The 23,579-nt window shown below is 35.9% G+C and overlaps 2 protein-coding genes across 3 annotated transcripts; both read right to left on the bottom strand.

The window, feature by feature from the left end:
* Nucleotides 1-841: 841 nt before the first annotated feature.
* gtf2h1 (general transcription factor IIH, polypeptide 1) lies at nt 842-8,812 on the bottom strand. 2 transcript variants are annotated; one of them, XM_028004567.1, is made up of 15 exons: nt 8,624-8,812; nt 8,114-8,282; nt 7,786-7,978; nt 6,378-6,543; nt 6,177-6,270; nt 5,192-5,341; nt 5,012-5,091; nt 4,778-4,911; nt 4,608-4,695; nt 4,429-4,517; nt 3,470-3,587; nt 2,691-2,781; nt 2,472-2,587; nt 2,283-2,375; nt 842-2,106 (listed from the first exon to the last, which is right to left on the bottom strand). In XM_028004567.1, exons 2-15 carry the CDS (start codon nt 8,265-8,267, stop codon nt 2,020-2,022), a joined length of 1,653 nt encoding a protein of 550 aa, XP_027860368.1. In that variant the 5' UTR covers nt 8,268-8,282; nt 8,624-8,812; the 3' UTR covers nt 842-2,019. The 2 variants fall into 2 exon arrangements, with proteins under 2 accessions (XP_027860368.1, XP_027860377.1); XM_028004576.1 differs by lacking the exon at nt 8,624-8,812 and adding an exon at nt 8,502-8,520.
* Nucleotides 8,813-10,330: 1,518 nt separating this feature from the next.
* On the bottom strand, nt 10,331-23,577 carry LOC114134233 (mucin-2-like). The gene is made up of 19 exons (XM_028000672.1): nt 17,745-23,577; nt 17,049-17,257; nt 16,480-16,651; nt 16,142-16,386; nt 15,870-16,053; nt 15,136-15,337; nt 14,870-15,048; nt 14,705-14,774; nt 13,551-13,678; nt 13,432-13,463; nt 13,186-13,354; nt 12,980-13,084; nt 12,674-12,714; nt 12,477-12,599; nt 11,926-12,027; nt 11,691-11,819; nt 11,361-11,400; nt 10,881-11,004; nt 10,331-10,788 (listed from the first exon to the last, which is right to left on the bottom strand). Exons 1-19 carry the CDS (start codon nt 23,515-23,517, stop codon nt 10,611-10,613), a joined length of 8,205 nt encoding a protein of 2,734 aa, XP_027856473.1. The 5' UTR covers nt 23,518-23,577; the 3' UTR covers nt 10,331-10,610.
* Nucleotides 23,578-23,579: the final 2 nt, after the last annotated feature.

Raw genomic sequence — 23,579 nt, 5'->3', positions numbered from 1 at the left:
CAGATAAAACAATATAGAGTACAAAAGGCCCTGCGACAGACTGGCGACCTGTCCAGGGTGTACCCCGCCTCTCGCCCGGAACGTAGCTGGAGATGGGCACCAGCAACCCTCCCGACCCCATTAGGGACAAGGGTGAACAGAAAATGGATGGATGGATGGAGTACAAAAGGTTTTTATTTATGTTTCATTTAAAAAGGCATGTAATTTTAAAAAAAAAAATCATTTTCAATAACCAATTGAAAAATATGTATTGGCAATCCAGCAATCAAACCTTACCACATGTAGCATATTTCCATTAATGTTTTAATAATTTATCTTTGGAGCGAGGAGTTTCATATCTTTGAAGTTGGAAAGTTTCTTTGCCATCACTTTAATCTTCAGCACTATCCACCACAGATTTGCTATTTAAGTCAATTTGGGGGGGGGAAAAATGTTGCTAAGAGAAAAGAGGTTGGGTGTCATCAACATTGATATCCAAATCCATTATGGTTGCCTTTCATAAAGCTTACTGATAGCGGCAGTAAATAATGTAAAACAAATGTTCACTACTGACGACTTGCATCTCAAATCATCCAGACAAAGAACTATTTTGTTGCTGAAGTGCTTAAAAGCATAACAATGCAGTTACGTTTTTTGCCAATAGTAATTAGGTTTATCTCTTAGCAAATCAGTTCGGCAGTCACACCAGTTGTCCTACTTGGAACTGTAAACAGAGTTAAGTTTGCTTTGATTTTATTCCCAGTTCAAACTTCTACCTTTCCGGTTAAATGACCTGCATGTGGCCTTCAACAACTGTTTGTAGTTCACAGTTTTTTGCTTTACTTTGTCCTGGGAATTCTCAAAGGTTTTTGTGACTTTTTTTCTAATGAAGCAACAGCAAATGTACTAAAACTTTTATTTGTTTTGCCTACAGGAGCCCATTGTTTTCCTAGTGCTTTTTAATATGGGGAACATGGCTTTCTGCCCAGGCCAGGAAAACCACATGGAGGCGCTGTGAGGGTAAAAACAAAATGTTTCAATATTATTTTTCTTTAAATCCAAATAGGAAATGTCTTTACAGTTTTTAATAAGTTACATTAAAGTTTTTTTTTCTTCTTGAAATGCACTTTATAGTTGGAATGTGTTCAGTTGAGGGTGGGTTGGCAGGAGGAGAAACTTGCTTGGAAGCCATTTGTGTAAAAACCACCACTGTTAGCCCCACATCATGGTTAATTAATTACCTTACAAATGACAGGTACTGACATTTCTTCTCAGAACCATTAAAGAAAATTCACAACCATTATGCCACAGTTCAGAACCCTGGCTGTAGTCAAACTCCTCTCTCAGACAGATAAATTACTACTCTTTACATTTATAATACAGGAACTGTAAGCTGCAGCTGAAGAAACAGAATGAAGCACTCTATTTGGAGAAGACACTGGCATGAACAAATACCTCACTTTAATTCTGTTATTTTTTGTCCTCAGTGCAGACATTAAAAACCAGTGACGATTTCCACTGAGTCATACACACTAATGCACTCAAGTGTGAATTGTCTTAACAGTATTGCTTTGTTTACGCGCCTTCTTGCTCCAGATTTTCTTTAATACTTTCACTTCACCCCAATTTTATGGGGTTGCTTTGTGTGTCAAAGTATTTTTTTCTCTGCCGTGTGCACGACAGCCGTCCTCCCCATCTCGTCTCAGTGTGTTGTCCTGGGAGCCTTCTGTCTGACTTCCAGCTGAAGTTTGGTCATGTTACACCACTTTCAAAGTCCTGCTGCTAACCCGTTACAAGCAGAGTTCTCTCAACAATGAAGGAAACACAAAGAAAACAATGAAACTAATAGTTATCTGTGACTGAGATGCAGTTATACTCTGTTTAACACTTTTGGCTGCAGCAGCTTCCCTCTATACCCTCAATGAGCCCTTGTGAACTATGCTCCACTCGGTCTTCTCACGGCATAGAGGATCTTCCCAAGTCTTTCTTCTAAACGTTAAAAGTCTTTCTCATCTTCTCTTTGACAAATAAATTCCCAGGTCAGGTTTTCCTCATCATCCTGCGGGTTTGCCAAATATGAAACTTGCTATAGGCCGACTGAAACATGTCCTCCAGGTGCCCTGTAAGCTGTTGGAACATCAGAGTTTAAATTTAAGTATTTTTTATTAGTTTTATTTGACCTTTATGTGCACAGGTTGTCTCACAGATAGCCAAGATTTCTTTCACAGTATAGACACATTTTGAATTTAATTATTACTGAGTAAAAAAGCCCGTGTCACAAAAAATATGTCTGAGTGACTCACATTTGTACTCAAGTACTGACGTTGGATTTTCTCCTGAAAAGGACGAAGCTTGGTCAATTGAAATCTTTCCAAGTTTGTCTTCATTTTTGTCACCTGTATCGTGTAAATATACAAGTATAAAGTGCAAAAGATTTCAAACCAGACAGAAATCACGAGCATATGGAATTTAAACAAATCAATATCAGTCACCTTTTCCTCCAAAAATGGTGTGTTTACAGGAAAACAGGACCAAAAGTGTCTCAATAACTCCCCTGCAGCAATGTAAAGGTGCTTCAGCTCTCCTTGGATGTCATTGGGCACCATTTCTGGAAAAATAAAAAATAAATACCATAAGTAAAGTAGTAGAGTAACTTTATCTCCTTGCCTCATGAAATAACCTTTTAAATAAAAATTTTATTGCATACTTACGGTTTATGGATTGCTGTCCAACAGATTGCATAAGGACGCCTCCTGGAGAGAGCGCTGCGATGGCAGAGGTTGCTGTGGTGCTGGACAACACCTAAATATTTGTACAGTAACACAGATTCTGTTTTAAAACTCAGAAACTTCATGTTCTGTAATTTCAAAGACACTTTTAAACATCCTAGATATACAGGCAATTGTAAATGATCTCGAATGGTAGTTCTAAGCTCAATTATATTATTGTCTTTTATTTCAAATCCCATATTTTAATCATCTGAAATGGGAACATTTCTAAGCTGTTAATCCTTTTTTGGATTTGGATCATTATTGGATTAATCTAAGATGGATTTTGTAAATAAAAATTGTAGTAAGTGGAGATTTTATTTTCATGTTGTGATATTTATTCCCAGAAGAGTCTTTCTGCACATATAAAGTGACTCTGTGCCTCAGAGGTCCCCATGAGCTGAGGGACCTCATGAAACAAATTTAATTTCCTTTACATATTCTGCTCATTTCCTGGTACAAAAACAGACGTCCGAAGACGACGAGTAAACCTGTTAGAACAGTGTAACATCCTTTTTTTCTGTTAAATACATAAACCAGTCTTCTGCAAAGTTTGTTTCAAGTGCAGATAAAACATAAACAACATGATATGTGAGGTTAGTCGTTAGTGCAAGAACCTGGTGTAATTTGGTAATGTGTTAAAACGCCTTGTAAGGGAGTGTGATTTTCATTTAGCAACAAAATGTGTGACAAATATCCAGAAATATAAAACATAATCTGACCCGAGTTAGGTTGGGTTTGTAATTGGCCATCTCCTGCTGGATGTAGCCAACAGAGTTGATGATGTCTTGGCTGGTTGTATACTGCTGGGACTGAAGTGGAACAGGACCATGAGCATACCTGAGAAAGAAACAAGAGGAATGAATATTAATTCCCAGGACTCACCAATAAACATATTAATCAGCATTTGTAAGACATACAGATAGTCTATATTAATTAATTGTTAGCAGTATTAATAAGATTTTTTTTCCCACCAAATTTTGAAAATTATAAAAAGTACAGAGACCACATCTGTTTCAAAATTCTAAAATGTAAACAGACGTAAACATCTAAATTTTAAGTTTTGTACTAAAATTTCTGCCGTTTTAGTACAAAATATTTGTCTTGTACGGTTTTTGTTTTTGATATGTTCCACAAATTTCAGCCTGGTGCTGTAAAAGTCACCATTTGAAGATATTTTAGATCAAGTCTGTGTTTGAGACTATTGGCACAAGCTCATTGTACATTTAATACAGATCCTTTAAAGTTCAGTTTGGAATTTCTGCCAGCTTAATTCTGTTTATAAAAATTCAAAATAATAAAAATTTTACTGCCATGTTTGGAATCTAAACCAGATATGGTTTTAAACCATGATCTAAAAGGGATGGCCGTATGATTTGTTTTTGTGCATTTATCTGGTTGTTTTTGTGTTTTTTAAGTCAAGTTGTGATCTTGAACATCAAAGGTAAAAGAAGTAATTTAAAGATAAATAAAAAAATGTAAAAGTAACATTTTTAGAAATTACAATATTTTTATTTATTGAGGAAAGAAAGCAAAAAGTCTTATTTTCTTCCCATGCTGTCTTACTGATGATGTAGTAGACGTAACTTCCAAGGCATCCATGTCCTTACATCTTTCAATTTCAGGTTATAATCCAACCTGTTTAAAATGGAACAAAACAGACAAATCAAACAGACGTTACCTGTCAGACTTCTTCAGATTTAACGCCACTGTCTTAGGAGTATTTTCCCTTTGCAGATCCTCATATTCTATGGCTTCTTGTAGTTTAACCTAAAAAAACATCCAATAAAACAAATCATTTCATAGTGGCAATCATTGTGGGGAGAAAAAATAGGTAAGAAGTTTATAGAGGCATCATACCTTCTTCAGTGGAGGCTGAAAGAAATCAGAATCTCTGGAGTTGCCGTCTGTGCTGCTAGTCTCACTGGCTAGGTCAGTGGTCACATCTCTTTAAAACCAGAATAAAGTTAGCAGAAAGGAAATGACAGGAGAGCAAACGTATTTGATTTATTTGAAATGTTGATGTTTACCCCTTGCGTGAGCCTGCTGCCAGCACCATAGCGCTGTGATGGTTGAATCGCTTTATAATGGCAGAGTTACTACTCTCTTTCACTGACTTGTTTGCATTTGAGGTTGAAGGTAGGGCTTTGCTTATCCCATAACCCTGTTTCACAATAAAAAGTTGTTTTTAAGGTGGACATAGAATAAAGTTACTAGTTAATACATAGGAAGCTTTTCTCATTACTGCAGCTGACTTTTCTCACCTCGTCTAATGTTTTATCCTCCAATGACAAAAGGTCAACCAATGGATTCTTCACTCCTTGGATCACCAGAGATTTTAACCCTGCATGTTAGAAAAACAGTATAATATTATTACTAAATATGGTTCACTTTGCACAGGAAAATATATACTTGCATTTTCGGTGTGACTGGTCAACAGCTACCTTTCTCATCTTGCTTGGCACATTCTGAGAAAATATCCTGAGAACCTGTGTTGATGCGGTCTCTGTGGAAATAATGAGACTGAAAAAAGCGCGTCCAGAACTCCTTCTCCGTCAGGTTATGAGGCACATTTTCACTATACTTCTGCTTCACTGCAAGACAGGTTTAGAAACAAGCAGCTACTATTAGATTGATAGGGTTTTTCTCTTGTTAATCTTTTGTACAAATTAAAGTCTGAAAGATGTGAGATGGATTTATATTCAGAGCTGAATGCGCTTTTACCCCTAAGTAAAATCTAGTGTAACTAACTGAGTTGAGAAGTCACGTCATTTGCAAATAGAGTCAACCTGTGAGTAATCTAACTCAGTATTAATCCTGACCCTGAACACACCGTCCCTCCCATGAAATATGATGATGGCAGCAACAAGCAGTGGTTATGTTATGGAAGAAAACTTGCTAACAGGCTGCAAAACACTTTAGACTATGGTGGAGGTTCACCTTCCAGGAGGATAACAACTTTAACCTTAAATATAAAGCCAGAGCTGTTTACACAAGTGTATTCATTTGTTAGAATAACCCAGCCAAAATTCAGTCCAAAATACAACTAAGGATCTGGACCAAGACTTGAACATTGCAACCACTTCAATCAATCTGGGTCTGAGTTATTTTACAAAAAAAATAAAATAAAAATTCTTTCTCTACATGTCTGAACCTGCTTGAGCTTTACCAGAAAAGAACTGCAGCTTTAACAGTAATGAAAGGTAGTTGTGCAAAGCATCAAATCACAGGAGCTGATTACAAATGAATGCTACACCTTTCAGGTTTTTATTTGTCAAGAATCTTGATAATCCTTTCCTTCCACATTGTTGTTTTGGTCTAACACATCAAATCCCAATAAGTTAGAATTGAAGTTTATGATTGTAAAAAGACAAAATAAGAAAAATCCAAGTGGTGTGGATACTTCTACAAGACACCGTTTTTGTTTACCTGCAGGATATGTTCTAAATATGGACTCGATAATGTCCGCAGTCAGATTATATCTCAAGCCATTGCAGCCATCAGTCTGTGGTCTGATGTCCGCCTGTAGAGCAAAAACATGAAGCCCTTTCAAGTGCAGCATTTTTTTTTTAATATACTCAAAACTGTCATAAGGAAGCATAAAGTAGTTTTTATATTAGATGTACTCACTAGAAATGCTCCAGAGATTCCAACTTCCTGTTTGTTGTTGTAAGGTGCAGGTTCCCCATTATTCATGCCTCCTAACCGGTTGGCCCAAAATTCATCAGCACTGATCACTTGGCTCACCACAAGATCTTTGTACAGTTGGAAAAGCACCGGATCTTCCTGAAGCATCCTGTCGGAGCAGCAGCAAACACTGGAGGTAAGCAGTGAGTTCCCACACAAAGCTGCAGAGCAAATCTGACTTGAATTCACTCTTAAATTAATATTACGTAAGAATAATGACTGCAATTATATCATAAAGTTAAGACCCTACTCTATTTTGATCACACAAAAATGATTCAGATTTAAACTTTGCCCATGTGGACACTAATTAGTTATAGTTGCTAAATTCTTGGGACAAAAATAAATGCCGTATGGACAATTTTGTCTGTTTTGCAAATATAAAAATGATTCCTCCAGATATTCCCACATCCTGCTCACATTTCATTTTAAATTAGTCAACACAGTGTCTAGCTAATACATTCATTATCCTTTGGAAGTTTGGTGAGTGTTCAGCAATACCTGGTCAAGAAATTTGAAAATAAATCCAGCATCTACAACATTACACAAACATTTAGCTTGAGCCTAACAAAACATTAATATTTTCTCCACTTTTATCTGACAGATATTTTGGAAAGAGAAGGGACAGCTCTAGATATCTAATTAGTAATCTTGTTTAGTGCTGTTGACAACTCATACTTTTTGCCAAGTATTTCATCTGCCACCCTGTCAACGTTTAGCAACAGAAAACGTTCTCTTGGACAGAGTAAATCAAAAAACAAAAAAAAGGGAAAAACACTGGAGTAATGTAGGATTTAACAAACCGTTTAACTGAAATACAATGTGTTCATAAAGAATTACACACATACGGTAAGTGTTCTTATGTGTGTAATTGTTATCAAACAACAGAGTGGTTCTATTAAAGCATTTACTTTAGAGCAGCAGAAGACATCAAACTGCAATCTTAATTGCAATATTAATATTCGCAGCAGTGCAGTAGCAATAGACAATCTGAATACGATATCTGGCGAGTTAAAAATATTCCAACTTATATACATCCAGATTATCTATATAATTCTGACAATTACTGCCTTTGATGCCCAAAGCTGACATATATTTTAGTAATTGAGATGTTCAAGATCGCTGAAGATGATGGTGACAGCATGATGTTGGAGCCAATACCATTATTGCAATCTTAAACAACAATGTAATAACGTTTCCCCAATACAGTGCATTATAATTTAACAAAAGCTTTAGCACGTGTTCTCCAATTGATAAATGTTTAAGTTATTCTTCTTGAATGCTAGAGAATGAAACATTAAAATAATCCAGTTAGATGAACGTGATCAGTCTGAAACCAGAGAAGGATTTTTACCTGTTTTTCTCCTCCAGCTCCTTGTTGGCCTTCTTCTTGAACTTTGGCAGTAGCTGCTGCAGCAGCTCCTTGGCAGCATCTCTGTCTTTAAGTGCAGTGCTCTCATTGGCAAAGTGGAATGTGGTACTATCTCCGGTGTGAAGGACCAGTTGGAGCTGAATCTTGGCTTTACCATCAGGACTGATCTTCTGACCTGCACACATGTGTAACACACATGATACATACATAGAGACACACTTTTCTCTCTGTTACACATGGAACAGTAAAGTGCGTTTTGAAATCAACACAAACACACAAGATTTTTGGTTTTAGTTCTGCAGGGACTCACAGCGGATGTCTGAATACAGGTGGCTGACAGTGAAGCGGTCTTTGCCTTCTGGACCCCAGGCTATTCTTTCAGCCATCAGGTAGAGTGTGCCATCCTGCTTCCTCTGACGGACTTTCTTCACCACCAGCAGAACCTCCTCTGACAGAGATGCCATGGCCCAAACAGTTAACTGGTAGAACGGAAAGCCAATGTTTAAGGGGACACATAAAAAAAAGTGTGAAAAAAAGCTTAGAAAGGACAATTTATTAACAAAGACCCGCAAAGAGGCTATAAGCATATCGGAAGCCTGGAGATTTCACTACAGCACTTAACTTTGTGCTTAAGATATAAGCAAAACATTTATGTCAAACAATGATTAAAGCCTAAATATATACGTTCTTCCCCTTACAGTTAATATATCCTCTGCAAAGCGTACAGTTTCATCTCCTTAGAGCAGCTAACCAGACTGACGTTAGCTAACAGAGAGGAAGAAAAAGCTTCAGGCTGAAGTCGGCAGCAAACTTACTTTACCTTAAAATAAATCAATACTGCAACGATTACGTCCTTCTAACGGAACACATAATGTCGGAAAGATATTTTTCAGGCTAACAAAACTTCAGACTGAACAATTTTAAGATTAATTTAAACTACTCTAACAGAGAACGGTCTGACTCCTGCGCCGGGCGACATAACTGCTAGACGTCGTGTTACACTGAAAAGATTCCGAGTCAGATAAATAACTGCCAACAAACAGTTCCACACAGGAAACTTCCCCCACAGAAAACTCCAACGTCACAGCGCCACACAGAGGTAGAACCAAAGAACAACATATTATTTAGCCGTCAATTTTTGTTGCAACTTCAAACAACGTAGCAACATGTTCCATAAAAAAAACATTTTATGTTGCTATCTTCAGAGATAAATAATTAGGAATGCAGTCATGTTTCTAGTTAATTTCAGCCATTTGGGGTTTTGAGAAAAGAAAAATCAATTTTTCCAATTGAGAATGCGTGATGCAGAGGTGAGTAGGAGCTAGCTACTGTTATATTTACCTTTTAGGGGGAAAAAATAAAAAAAGTACTATATCGTACGTTTCACTTTTAATTATTATGAGTATTGCTATTCTTACTTTAGTTACATTCCTGGATAATTCTACCCACTCCGAGTAACTTCAATGAATGGAGGCGAAGCTTGTTTAAACCAAGACTAACCTGGTTTACGTAAAAATTAGACTTCCTGTTTGTACACAAGCTTTGTTATTTTCTTTCTGCTGGACCATTTAGAGATCAAGAAGACACATTAAACACTATTGTCATTGGAAGTTCTTTTCTCTGTTTTTATATGTTTTATTAAAGGGCCCACAAAAAAATAATTATTTTGCAGAAGCACTGTCACAAATCTCAACGATAGATACTAAAGATAAATACTAGATACATTAAATCTTCTATATCATTTCCTATCTAAAAAAAACTCAGGGTTTTCGTAAGTGTTATCTCTATCATAGTTAGTGAAATATTTTGTCAAATAAACTTATATTTATACCAGTTTAAATTGTGAACAGTTTGCATTGACTCATTTCAGTCAAAGGTACCAAACTCTGCTTCAATAATGCAATTACAAATTCTATTTTTTTTATGACCTCTGGTCCCAAAATGGAAAGAAAAGATAGATTTTCATACATTTTGCAGCAATATAAATGACAGATTTGTAATTAGCAAGTGGTCAAAAGCTTAAAACTACTTCTTAGGCAAGTCACTGGCTATGTTAATAGTTGGCACCTTTTGTTCACAACTGCTTTTTTATTTACTGGAAGGAAGAAAAAAAATCTGGATATATATTTTGTCTCTTTATTTAGTGAAAAACCCTCTCTACAGTCTGAACATATGGTGCAAGTTAATAAATGGGAATCGTTCAGAAACATGAAAGAGACCTTGCAAAACAGTTACCAAACAGAATAACTGTAATTAAGTATGGTAATTTTAGTTAGTTTCATTTAAGTATTTAAGTAAATTTTATAATTGTGCCAAGGAGAGAATACTTTTATGAATGTATAAAGTAAAAATATTGAATTCTCCCTCCACATGTTATGATCATGCAGTTTAAACAAATGATCACAAACTGAATAGTAATAATGACCAACTGAAAACAGACAACTAAAATGCTGTTATTGTAATAGACTTCAAAAACTATTGCATTGTACTAAGGAATAAACATTTAGCATAGTAAAAAACACTCAGATCATTGATGAATTAGAAATTTATTGAGTCAAAGACAGAAGTTTGAAACAGCAGATACAGCAATTTCCTATTAATCAAAAGATGAATATATATTCAAAGCTATTCCACCCTAAAGAAAATTTCCATATAAGCACGTGCTTTTAAAAATATTTTGGATCAGTTCGATCTACAGAGCTGCGTATTTCAAAGCATGAAAGCACCCATAGTGTTTGTAAATAAGTATTAATCTGTTTCCCCTAAAGAGTTAAAATTTCCATTGTTGGCCTTAATCGTGTGTCCCATCAACGTTTGTCCCACTCTTTACATTTAGCAGGTTGGCAGCCACACTTTGCAATTGAAATGTATGCCTGTTTAATTTTGCTGCCATCTGAACACTTCATCTCCACCTCTTTCTTGCTGGTAGCAATCTCTCGACAGCAGGTACAAGAATGCATGAGACTGTTGGCCTCCACTGAGTACCTGTAAATAAAGACAGAGACATCCATGTCAACATATAATTTTTTAGTAGATTCTGCTGCATACGCTTTAGTTAAATGATTTACAAATCTTACATAGATGAGGATGATTCACAGGATCCCCCACAGGATGTGAGCTCCACCGGCTCAACTGACTCGCAGTTCTTTACGTACAGTTTGGTAGTGTTCTTGTGAAGCTCACAGTTGTAGCGAGGTGTACCTGTGAACCACAAATAATTAGTTTTAGAAACACACACTTGCAGGGACAACATAATGGACAATAAAAAAAAATCTAAGTTTATCATTTTTGTTTCTTGTCTAAAAATGTTCTACTTTTTTAGGCTTCTATGCTGTTTGACAAAATTCTAAGTATTTACATCCTCATTATCCTCAATTGACACATTCTATTGCAGAAAGCTAAGGGACTAAGTAATTTATAGCCTAAAAGTTGTTTAAAATTAAAACCAAAAATGTATTTATAGTTGTGAAAGATGTAATTGGAGGCTGACATTTTTGTATACTAACATCTTTTGAAACATTATGTAGTATTTTGCAAGTTCATAACCCGATACTTACAGGTTCTGCAGCATCCATTCATGTCACTTGTTTCTGTTCCCTGAAATGCATAAAAAAATTACACGTGTGACTGTGATCACTGATGTCACACTTCTGTGTTGGAAGTGTGCAGTGCCTAATTTTTGTTAAAGTATAATGTTGACCCGCCTCACATGCCTGAACTCATTTTATTGCTATTACTGTTTTACAGATCAAAGTAGTCATTTTTTAAGCATCTATTAAGCCCACTTATCGTAAAGCAAAAAATTTTATTTATAAAAATGTTATATACTATATTATCATCTTAGACCAAAACACACATCAACTTTCTTTAAGGCACTTAATACTCACTGGAACACAGTTGTCCGGGTCAAATGCAGGACATGTAGTTTGGTTTCTGAAAACCATGAATTCATCTTTCACCTTCTGGCAATCATATTGGGTGCAGTTGTCGTTTGGTGGTGAAAACGATTCTGACGGCTGTGAACATGCGTAGAAGAGCAGGGTTAGTGTAGTCACAATGTGACTTAGAACTGCGATGAAGGTTGCAAGCTGTTAAGCATTTTTTTGTATGTTTGTATTGTACCTTAAGAATTACTGGCGAGTTCAAACCAGGGACGTCAAAAATACAGTGTGTCTGTTTACATGATCCGCAGCATTCTCCAGGCTGATCCACATGCACGTAACCCTATCAAAAATGTACAGTTTAATAAGTTTCTAATTGGAAATAATTTAGTCTATGTAATTTTAACAACTTCTAGCTCTAGTAAAGGAATGCTATCTGGCAATAAGATATAAAATAACATCCATTCTACTGCAACACTAACATGATTCAAAATTTATTGAACTGGATAGTTGTAGTATTTTGTCAGAAATTGTATCGGGAATAATCATCTAAATTAAAGAGTATGATTTGAAATAACTAAGAAATGTTGAGCCATTATAAACCTGTTACCATTAGTACCAAAACCAAACTGATGCACATAGTCATATATGTCATAGTCACATAGCATCAACTTTTAATATTTAGAAAATACATTTGTAGTTACTTATCTGATCTTATGAGTAACATTTTCTATAATGTAAAATATTTCTATCCAATATACAACTTAACTGGCATTAACATCATCTAATTACCTTTTTACAAATGACGTTACACTGTATTTGCTGACACTCTATGGTGTTCAGCTTAGTCTTTGGATCTTGTTTGTTTGTGCAGAGGCAGTGTTCACATGGGTTCTTGGAAAAGTTTGCACCTGGCTGTGGGAAACACAATGAAAAGTATTTATACATACAAGGTACGACATATTAAAACAGCAAAAAACAGTTCTTACCTTGTACACTGTATCATTGTAGACGCATACACCTTTTGGTTCTACATGAGACAGTAAAAGGGATTATGTTGATATTAAGATTAGTTTTTGCATTTGAAAAACTGCTGGGTTGTTTCAAGAGAGGAAGTGAACATGGGAAAAGGTAATGATGGAAAGCTGAATTAAACACTGTGAGGTATTTACAGTAATTGACGAGTTGAAATCGGAAGTAGTCAATAGAAAGATGATTTTTTATACTTTTTTGGGAAACAATCATTATTATTATCAGTAATAAATAATGATGAGTAGTGATAGTAAGAAACGTACCACAGGTGAAGACCGGGCAGCAGCTTTTATTGGAAACTTTGACATTTAACTCAAAGCCAAGTTCACACTTTTGTGTTGGTGATGAACAGCGTTTTTTATCACACTCTGTTGGTAAACATGGTGTATATCAGTTAGTTAATTTAGATTCTTTTTGCTAAAACATGTTATATGTCATAAATGCAGTTGTACTAATTGAAATTGCTTACCACATGTCAGTTCCTGGCAGCAGTTAACTGTTTGGTTTACCAACACCTCGCCATCCTCTGTGCACTTTATTGGTTTTTGTGTCGGGCAAACTAGAGGCTCACACTTAACACTCAGAGAACTTTTGTCACAATTGCATTGCTGGCAGCCACTTTTCCATGTGTCACCAATCTGTTAATATTATGAAAAAAATATATGTTACAGCAACAGACAAACTGATAGAAAAAAGACAATGTATGAGAATATACCTGTTTAGGTTCACCAGCAGGTCCAGTGCAACCTTAATAAACAATAAAAATGGTTTAATTGAATATTAAACAAAAATACATTGTTCATTGTTCTGGCAAAGAACAAAAACTATTCTCACAGGATGAGACACAGGTGTCAGAGCCTGGACCAAACAACATCGTCCCCACAGGGCAGAAACATCCCTCCACTAATCCATTGCAAGTAGCTTCTTGTCCTGCACACTGCTGTTTGAGCTTATTATTGAATCTGAATGTAAAACAAATGACAGTTAAAATTCAGCTTCCAACTTGTGAAGAACAATGGAATCACAATGCAGCATAGTGCATTCAAGTAAACATTAGGAAATATCCCAAATAAACAATAAATATTTCCAAGGAATCTTACTTCAATGTTACCACTTTCACTTGACACCATGTTGCTTTAAACACTTTGTCAAACATTATAAATACACCAGGAACAATAGCAATCACAGAGATGATACTTTATGTTACATAAATAACTTTCAGAAAACTGCTCTGTTTTACAGTATAACTGCTAACTATAAACTGTGTTTGGGACCACAGTTACGTTTCAATTTAATATCGCTTGGTGATATAACAAATTGGTTGGCATAACAATAGATAAACTGACTTTGAAAATTTATTATTTCAACATGTAGTTTGTTTTTGATCCTTTCAGGGGGATATGTGTGGTTTCAGATATGAAGGAAGCCAGATTTAGCTCTTATCACAGGCTGGTAGTACTGTTTAAATGACCTACAAGACATTGTCTATGTTGAGCTTTTCTCTGGTTTTGACTGATTACAGGACACTACAGAAACCAAATTACACCACTCCTGGTGCCACCTAATACATTGTGGGAGCAATTCTAGACTTGGAAACTGCAAAGCGAATGATTATCGATTGATTAGATAGTTTCTTCAATGTTCTTGAGTTTTTTTCTTAATGACAATTTGAAAATATTTAACCTGTAGGTGATACTTTATTCTCAAATATTTTTTGTAGGTGTTGATAAAAAACTGTTGGCAGCCACGATGGATAGAAAATTTCTTGTCAATGTGAGGTTGAGCATGGTTTGAAGCAAAAGTGTATTTGAGAATTCACTGGTCAGTATTTGTACATTCTGATTGTGATAAAAGACAAGTAAATTTGTTAGAAAGGTTTGTTAGCTTGCATAGTCAATGTTAGGCAGACAGACATCCTAATATGCAAAAAATGTCTTCATTGTTGTTTGTCAGTTTTCAATTATAAACTGCAAAAGCAGTGTCCTTACCCTGCATTGCAGGTTTCAACAATACTTGGCCCACAGGCCTTGTATACTTTATTTTCTGGGCATTTGTAGCCTGCAACAAAAAGAAGTATATTGCATTAACAATAACATGCATGGAAAATTCCATTTGAGAGGAAATTACTTTCTACAGAAGCAAAGCCGTCTTACCACACTCTCCTTTAGTCAGGTTTCTCCAGTCTATACACTCAGATTCCCCAGCACACATCATGGCATATGCCGCCAGACTGGTGCAGCCCACAGTGGAATTTGGCATTTGGCAAACGTCAAATTTACAAGCTTCATAATATGAATTGGGCGCAATTTTTTTGTGACAGTTCTTGAACATCCTTATTGTAAAAATGAACATAAAACAAGTTAAATTAGGTTTACAGAAAAATGTTTTTACATGTTCAACTTATTTTGTAAATTCTCACTCGTGGTTTATGATTTCACAGAGGGCAGGTTTGCATGGCGGTTTCGTTGGCTCTATTATTGGAGGAGGTCGAGTAGGCACAGATTCACAGTATGATTTATTTTTATCCTTTACATGCCAGTTATATGCCATCTCAGAGCATAATGGATGAATTTCACCATTTGGTAACCTGCAGTCATTTTTCTTGTTATTGTCGCAGTAGCCTTGTTAAAAAGAAGAAACATCCATAGGAAATAGATTACAAACTCACAAATAGAAAAGGTTTCTAACATTCCTAATGTGAATGGTATTGGTACCATTGGTACCTTGGTATTCAAGACTCTATCCCTTCTTTCATTCTTACATTTTTAGCTCTGGCAGATTAGTTTGTTCTTCAGTTGAATAGTACAGGATGTGTGTCACATTAAAGGTGTTGAAATGGTTCATAATGGACCATTGTTTTTAAAACATGAAAACTGGCAGGGGTGAGGAGACTTTTGTATCGACTGCATGTTGGTTGTTTTCCTCATCATGGTATTGTGCAGCGAGGGTTTTCCCTCTAATTATTTCTTGCATAAAGCTATAAATTAAAGTTTTCTTTGGGAGATGTAGTGATTTCAACTAAAAGTATTTATCCATTGTTAACAAAATGCTATTATAAATGTTTTTACTAAACAGTGCCATTATATTTTTCTACCTACTAAGATAAGAATCACCATTTATTTTTAGCTTGTCACAAGTTATAGGGTTGCTTACCACACTGTCCTTCTGTGTTGCTGTGGAAAAGTGAAAATGGCAAGTCAATACTGAACAGAAGCCCAGTGAATGAAACAGTGGCATCTATCTCTGGGATTTCAAGAACCATCTGAATTCCTGCGCTTGTAATAATGAAGTCCTTATTTGAGTAGGGTGGAGTCACTTTTGTTCCATTAACATATATCTAAACATGAATGACAGGTGAAAAAAAGCATGATTACATTTATATAATACAAACATATTTGGAGAAGGTTAGAGATAGCCATACGTACCAAATTCTGAGTTTTTGGGGTTCTATTCTGTGTAAGAGTTACTTCATAGTTTTTGTAATATATAATCAAAGCTTTGGGGCACGTCACAGTTCCAGAAGGATCACAATTTTCATTGTCAATAAGAATTTTTAAATTGTATTTGGGAATTATCTCTTTGACCAAGACGTATGTGCAGTTGTGCTGGAAACTGTAATATTGGCCATCAAATGTATTGTAATGGGGATCTCCCCAGCCTGTACAAAGACCTGAAAACAGTATATTAACATTAAATTGTGCTTAATCACAAAATATTGCATGTAGCTATCTGTAGCTGTGTGAAATTTTTTCATCAAACTCACATTTGCACTCGTACTGAAAACAGCAGCCTCCTTTGTCAAAAACCTTAATAGGTTCAAAACCGTTGTCACAAACTGGTATGGGTGCTGATTTACATGGTACATGTTCTGTGACCTCTTTTCCTTTCTCACAGGTGCTTTTGGTGCATTTGTCTGAACTCCAGGATTCTCCATCCTGTAAAATAAATACTTTCAGCAATATACAACCACAGTCTTTATATTTAAACTCTCTACTGGCATATATTCAAATTGTAGAATACAAATACCCAAAATTGTATTGGCTATAATTTGAATGCTTGTTTACACTTTTTTTAAACAGTTGGTCGTGGTGGTCAAGCCATTAAAGGCAATGTAATCTAATCAAAAGAAGAGATTGTAAACAAGCAAATATATTTTTTGCTTGCTTCAGTATATGTAGTGAGCTTTTTGCCAACATTTGCCAACAAGCACAAGCAAATAATTAATTTTACAGATTTTCTCAGCTGCTTCACATTAAACTGCCTTGAGTGATAAGTCTTTTTTTTTTTAAATCAACACTATTTTTAATATGGACAGTGTATAAGGTTGGTTACCTTTCTCGGTGGTGTAAGAAATGGGCAGTCTATCTTAGGAGGTGTTGATGTGCCAATGTGTGTTGTAGTTCCAGCTTTCTTTGTGGTAGCTGGAGGTCTTGGTGGAGTTGTTGGGTGACACGGTCTGGCATGCTTTTCAACACTACAGTTCAAACTGCAGTAGGCAGTGAAACAATAGACTCCATCAGTCTTGTTGTACATGAAGCTACCTAATTTACAGTAAAAAGAAAAGTTTGAGATAAAATTAATAAATTATGTCAGAAAAAAATGGAAATTGTTGATACGTTATTTTCTTAATAGAACAGAATAGAATATTTCATAAACAGTTCAACACTGCCCTCATCAAGTAAGAATACGATGGCAAAATGAGCATCATTTGCCATCTGAATTTATTCTGCTAATAAATACAGGAGTAAAACCAGGTTAAAGTTTCTGTACAGTGGCAGTTTCTCATATGGGTGACAAGGGCAACCGCCTAGAGTGGCATTTTGTGGGGGCGGCATTGACCTCCCCTGTTCCCATCCTCCAATACCTACCCCCCTTTACAATTATTCCCCTTCCCCTCTGCTCTCAGAACCACAGGATCTGAGTGTCACCAGGGCCTTATTACAATACGAGTATCTGTTAATTAAATTTGATATATAAATAGATATCAAGTACAGCAACAACAAATTATGAAAAAAGTACAAAGCTTACCAGGTGAGAAAGCCTGATTCATGTAATTGCAAGAGCACAATGTTGTTCTGCCAGTGCTTTCTGGTTTTGTGGTTTCTCCAGTGATGATGGTGCTAGATTTTTCTACAATTCCTGAGGTTGGAGTTTCTACGTAACGTGTTGTAGATGTTTCAATGACAATTGGAGTTGTGGTTCTCTCAGTCTCTATTGTTGAGGTAGAAGTCTCTTTGTAATGTGTTGTGGAGACTGTTTCTGTAATTATGTTTGTAGTTTCAGATGTTTGAGTGCCAGTAGTTGTAGTTTCTGTATGAGGTGTTGTAGGTTTTGATGTAATTATTGGTGTGGATTTTTCAGTCTCTGTTGTTGGGGTAGTTGTTTCTACATGAATTGTTGTTGTGGAGACTGTTCCTGTAATTATGTTTGTAGTTTCAGATGTTTGAGTGCCAGTAGTTGTAGTTTCTGTATGAGGTGTTGTAGGTTTTGATGTAATTATTGGTGTGGATTTTTCAGTCTCTATTGTTGGGGTAGTTGTTTCTACTTGAATTGTTGTTGTGGAGACTGTTCCTGTAATTATGTTTGTAGTTTCAGATGTTTGAGTGCCAGTAGTTGTAGTTTCTGTATGAGGTGTTGTAGGTTTTGATGTAATTATTGGTGTGGATTTTTCAGTCTCTGTTGTTGGGGTAGTTGTTTCTACATGAATTGTTGTTGTGGAGACTGTTCCTGTAATTATGTTTGTAGTTTCAGATGTTTGAGTGCCAGTAGTTGTAGTTTCTGTATGAGGTGTTGTAGGTTTTGATGTAATTATTGGTGTGGATTTTTCAGTCTCTGTTGTTGGGGTAGTTGTTTCTACATGAATTGTTGTTGTGGAGACTGTTCCTGTAATTATGTTTGTAGTTTCAGATGTTTGAGTGCCAGTAGTTGTAGTTTCTGTATGAGGTGTTGTAGGTTTTGATGTAATTATTGGTGTGGATTTTTCAGTCTCTATTGTTGGGGTAGTTGTTTCTACATGAATTGTTGTTGTGGAGACTGTTCCTGTAATTATGTTTGTAGTTTCAGATGTTTGAGTGCCAGTAGTTGTAGTTTCTGTATGAGGTGTTGTAGGTTTTGATGTAATTATTGGTGTGGATTTTTCAGTCTCTATTGTTGGGGTAGTTGTTTCTGCAGGAATTGTTGTTGTGGAGACTGTTCCTGTAATTATGTTTGTAGTTTCAGATGTTTGAGTGCCAGTAGTTGTAGTTTCTGTATGAGGTGTTGTAGGTTTTGATGTAATTATTGGTGTGGATTTTTCAGTCTCTGTTGTTGGGGTAGTTGTTTCTACATGAATTGTTGTTGTGGAGACTGTTCCTGTAATTATGTTTGTAGTTTCAGATGTTTGAGTGCCAGTAGTTGTAGTTTCTGTAGGAGGTGTTGTAGGTTTTGATGTAATTATTGGTGTGGATTTTTCAGTCTCTATTGTTGGGGTAGTTGTTTCTACATGAATTGTTGTTGTGGAGACTGTTCCTGTAATTATGTTTGTAGTTTCAGATGTTTGAGTGCCAGTAGTTGTAGTTTCTGTATGAGGTGTTGTAGGTTTTGATGTAATTATTGGTGTGGATTTTTCAGTCTCTATTGTTGGGGTAGTTGTTTCTACATGAATTGTTGTTGTGGAGACTGTTCCTGTAATTATGTTTGTAGTTTCAGATGTTTGAGTGCCAGTAGTTGTAGTTTCTGTATGAGGTGTTGTAGGTTTTGATGTAATTATTGGTGTGGATTTTTCAGTCTCTATTGTTGGGGTAGTTGTTTCTACTTGAATTGTTGTTGTGGAGACTGTTCCTGTAATTATGTTTGTAGTTTCAGATGTTTGAGTGCCAGTAGTTGTAGTTTCTATATGAGGTGTTGTAGGTTTTGATGTAATTATTGGTGTGGATTTTTCAGTCTCTATTGTTGGGGTAGTTGTTTCTACTTGAATTGTTGTTGTGGAGACTGTTCCTGTAATTATGTTTGTAGTTTCAGATGTTTGAGTGCCAGTAGTTGTAGTTTCTGTATGAGGTGTTGTAGGTTTTGATGTAATTATTGGTGTGGATTTTTCAGTCTCTATTGTTGGGGTAGTTGTTTCTACATGAATTGTTGTTGTGGAGACTGTTCCTGTAATTATGTTTGTAGTTTCAGATGTTTGAGTGCCAGTAGTTGTAGTTTCTATATGAGGTGTTGTAGGTTTTGATGTAATTATTGGTGTGGATTTTTCAGTCTCTATTGTTGGGGTAGTTGTTTCTACATGAATTGTTGTTGTGGAGACTGTTCCTGTAATTATGTTTGTAGTTTCAGATGTTTGAGTGCCAGTAGTTGTAGTTTCTGTATGAGGTGTTGTAGGTTTTGATGTAATTATTGGTGTGGATTTTTCAGTCTCTATTGTTGGGGTAGTTGTTTCTACATGAATTGTTGTTGTGGAGACTGTTCCTGTAATTATGTTTGTAGTTTCAGATGTTTGAGTGCCAGTAGTTGTAGTTTCTATATGAGGTGTTGCAGGTTTTGATGTAATTATTGGTGTGGATTTTTCAGTCTCTATTGTTGGGGTAGTTGTTTCTACATGAATTGTTGTTGTGGAGACTGTTCCTGTAATTATGTTTGTAGTTTCAGATGTTTGAGTGCCAGTAGTTGTAGTTTCTGTATGAGGTGTTGTAGGTTTTGATGTAATTATTGGTGTGGATTTTTCAGTCTCTATTGTTGGGGTAGTTGTTTCTACATGAATTGTTGTTGTGGAGACTGTTCCTGTAATTATGTTTGTAGTTTCAGATGTTTGAGTGCCAGTAGTTGTAGTTTCTGTATGAGGTGTTGTAGGTTTTGATGTAATTATTGGTGTGGATTTTTCAGTCTCTATTGTTGGGGTAGTTGTTTCTACTTGAATTGTTGTTGTGGAGACTGTTCCTGTAATTATGTTTGTAGTTTCAGATGTTTGAGTGCCAGTAGTTGTAGTTTCTGTATGAGGTGTTGTAGGTTTTGATGTAATTATTGGTGTGGATTTTTCAGTCTCTATTGTTGGGGTAGTTGTTTCTACATGAATTGTTGTTGTGGAGACTGTTCCTGTAATTATGTTTGTAGTTTCAGATGTTTGAGTGCCAGTAGTTGTAGTTTCTATATGAGGTGTTGTAGGTTTTGATGTAATTATTGGTGTGGATTTTTCAGTCTCTATTGTTGGGGTAGTTGTTTCTACATGAATTGTTGTTGTGGAGACTGTTCCTGTAATTATGTTTGTAGTTTCAGATGTTTGAGTGCCAGTAGTTGTAGTTTCTGTATGAGGTGTTGTAGGTTTTGATGTAATTATTGGTGTGGATTTTTCAGTCTCTATTGTTGGGGTAGTTGTTTCTACATGAATTGTTGTTGTGGAGACTGTTCCTGTAATTATGTTTGTAGTTTCAGATGTTTGAGTGCCAGTAGTTGTAGTTTCTATATGAGGTGTTGCAGGTTTTGATGTAATTATTGGTGTGGATTTTTCAGTCTCTATTGTTGGGGTAGTTGTTTCTACATGAATTGTTGTTGTGGAGACTGTTCCTGTAATTATGTTTGTAGTTTCAGATGTTTGAGTGCCAGTAGTTGTAGTTTCTGTATGAGGTGTTGTAGGTTTTGATGTAATTATTGGTGTGGATTTTTCAGTCTCTATTGTTGGGGTAGTTGTTTCTACATGAATTGTTGTTGTGGAGACTGTTCCTGTAATTATGTTTGTAGTTTCAGATGTTTGAGTGCCAGTAGTTGTAGTTTCTGTATGAGGTGTTGTAGGTTTTGATGTAATTATTGGTGTGGATTTTTCAGTCTCTATTGTTGGGGTAGTTGTTTCTACATGAATTGTTGTTGTGGAGACTGTTCCTGTAATTATGTTTGTAGTTTCAGATGTTTGAGTGCCAGTAGTTGTAGTTTCTGTATGAGGTGTTGTAGGTTTTGATGTAATTATTGGTGTGGATTTTTCAGTCTCTATTGTTGGGGTAGTTGTTTCTACATGAATTGTTGTTGTGGAGACTGTTCCTGTAATAATGTTTGTAGTTTCAGATGTTTGAGTGCCAGTAGTTGTAGTTTCTGTATGAGGTGTTGTAGGTTTTGATGTAATTATTGGTGTGGATTTTTCAGTCTCTATTGTTGGGGTAGTTGTTTCTACATGAATTGTTGTTGTGGAGACTGTTCCTGTAATTATGTTTGTAGTTTCAGATGTTTGAGTGCCAGTAGTTGTAGTTTCTGTATGAGGTGTTGTAGGTTTTGATGTAATTATTGGTGTGGATTTTTCAGTCTCTATTGTTGAGGTAGTTGTTTCTGCAGGAATTGTTGTTGTGGAGAATGTTCCTGTAATTATGTTTGTAGTTTCAGATGTTTGAGTGCCAGTAGTTGTAGTTTCTGTATGAGGTGTTGTAGGTTTTGATGTAATTATTGGTGTGGATTTTTCAGTCTCTATTGTTGGGGTAGTTGTTTCTACATGAATTGTTGTTGTGGAGACTGTTCCTGTAATTATGTTTGTAGTTTCAGATGTTTGAGTGCCAGTAGTTGTAGTTTCTGTATGAGGTGTTGTAGGTTTTGATGTAATTATTGGTGTGGATTTTTCAGTCTCTATTGTTGAGGTAGTTGTTTCTGCAGGAATTGTTGTTGTGGAGAATGTTCCTGTAATTATGTTTGTAGTTTCAGATGTTTGAGTGCCAGTAGTTGTAGTTTCTGTATGAGGTGTTGTAGGTTTTGATGTAATTATTGGTGTGGATTTTTCAGTCTCTATTGTTGGGGTAGTTGTTTCTGCAGGAATTGTTGTTGTGGAGACTGTTCCTGTAATTATGTTTGTAGTTTCAGATGTTTGAGTGCCAGTAGTTGTAGTTTCTGTATGAGGTGTTGTAGGTTTTGATGTAATTATTGGTGTGGATTTTTCAGTCTCTATTGTTGGGGTAGTTGTTTCTACATGAATTGTTGTTGTGGAGACTGTTCCTGTAATTATGTTTGTAGTTTCAGATGTTTGAGTGCCAGTAGTTGTAGTTTCTATATGAGGTGTTGTAGGTTTTGATGTAATTATTGGTGTGGATTTTTCAGTCTCTATTGTTGGGGTAGTTTTTCCTGTATGAATTGTTGTTGTGGAGACTCTTCCTGTAATTAAATGTGCTGTACTTGGTTTTTCAGGTCGGTGGGTTACAATTACTAAATGAGGTGTTGTGGATGTCTCTTTAAACATTGTTGTGGTTGTCTCAGTCTCTATTGTTGAGGTAGGAGTCTCTTTGTAATGTGTTGTGGAGACTGTTTCTGTAATTATGTTTGTAGTTTCAGATGTTTGAGTGCCAGTAGTTGTAGTTTCTGTATGAGGAGTTGTAGGTTTTGATGTAATTATTGGTGTGGATTTTTCAGTCTCTATTGTTGGGGTAGTTGTTTCTACATTAATTGTTGTTGTGGAGACTGTTCCTGTAATTATGTTTGTAGTTTCAGATGTTTGAGTGCCAGTAGTTGTAGTTTCTGTATGAGGTGTTGTAGGTTTTGATGTAATTATTGGTGTGGATTTTTCAGTCTCTATTGTTGGGGTAGTTGTTTCTGCAGGAATTGTTGTTGTGGAGACTGTTCCTGTAATTATGTTTGTAGTTTCAGATGTTTGAGTGCCAGTAGTTGTAGTTTCTGTATGAGGTGTTGTAGGTTTTGATGTAATTATTGGTGTGGATTTTTCAGTCTCTATTGTTGGGGTAGTTTTTCCTGTATGAATTGTTGTTGTGGAGACTCTTCCTGTAATTAAATGTGCTGTACTTGGTTTTTCAGGTCGGTGGGTTACAATTACTAAATGAGGTGTTGTGGATGTCTCTTTAAACATTGTTGTGGTTGTCTCAGTCTCTATTGTTGAGGTAGGAGTCTCTTTGTAATGTGTTGTGGAGA

This window comes from Xiphophorus couchianus, chromosome 2, assembly GCF_001444195.1.
Source record: "Xiphophorus couchianus chromosome 2, X_couchianus-1.0, whole genome shotgun sequence".
Lineage (NCBI taxonomy): Eukaryota > Metazoa > Chordata > Actinopteri > Cyprinodontiformes > Poeciliidae > Xiphophorus > Xiphophorus couchianus.
Note: the sequence above shows the minus strand (reverse complement) of the source record. Positions and strands in the feature narration are given on the sequence as shown.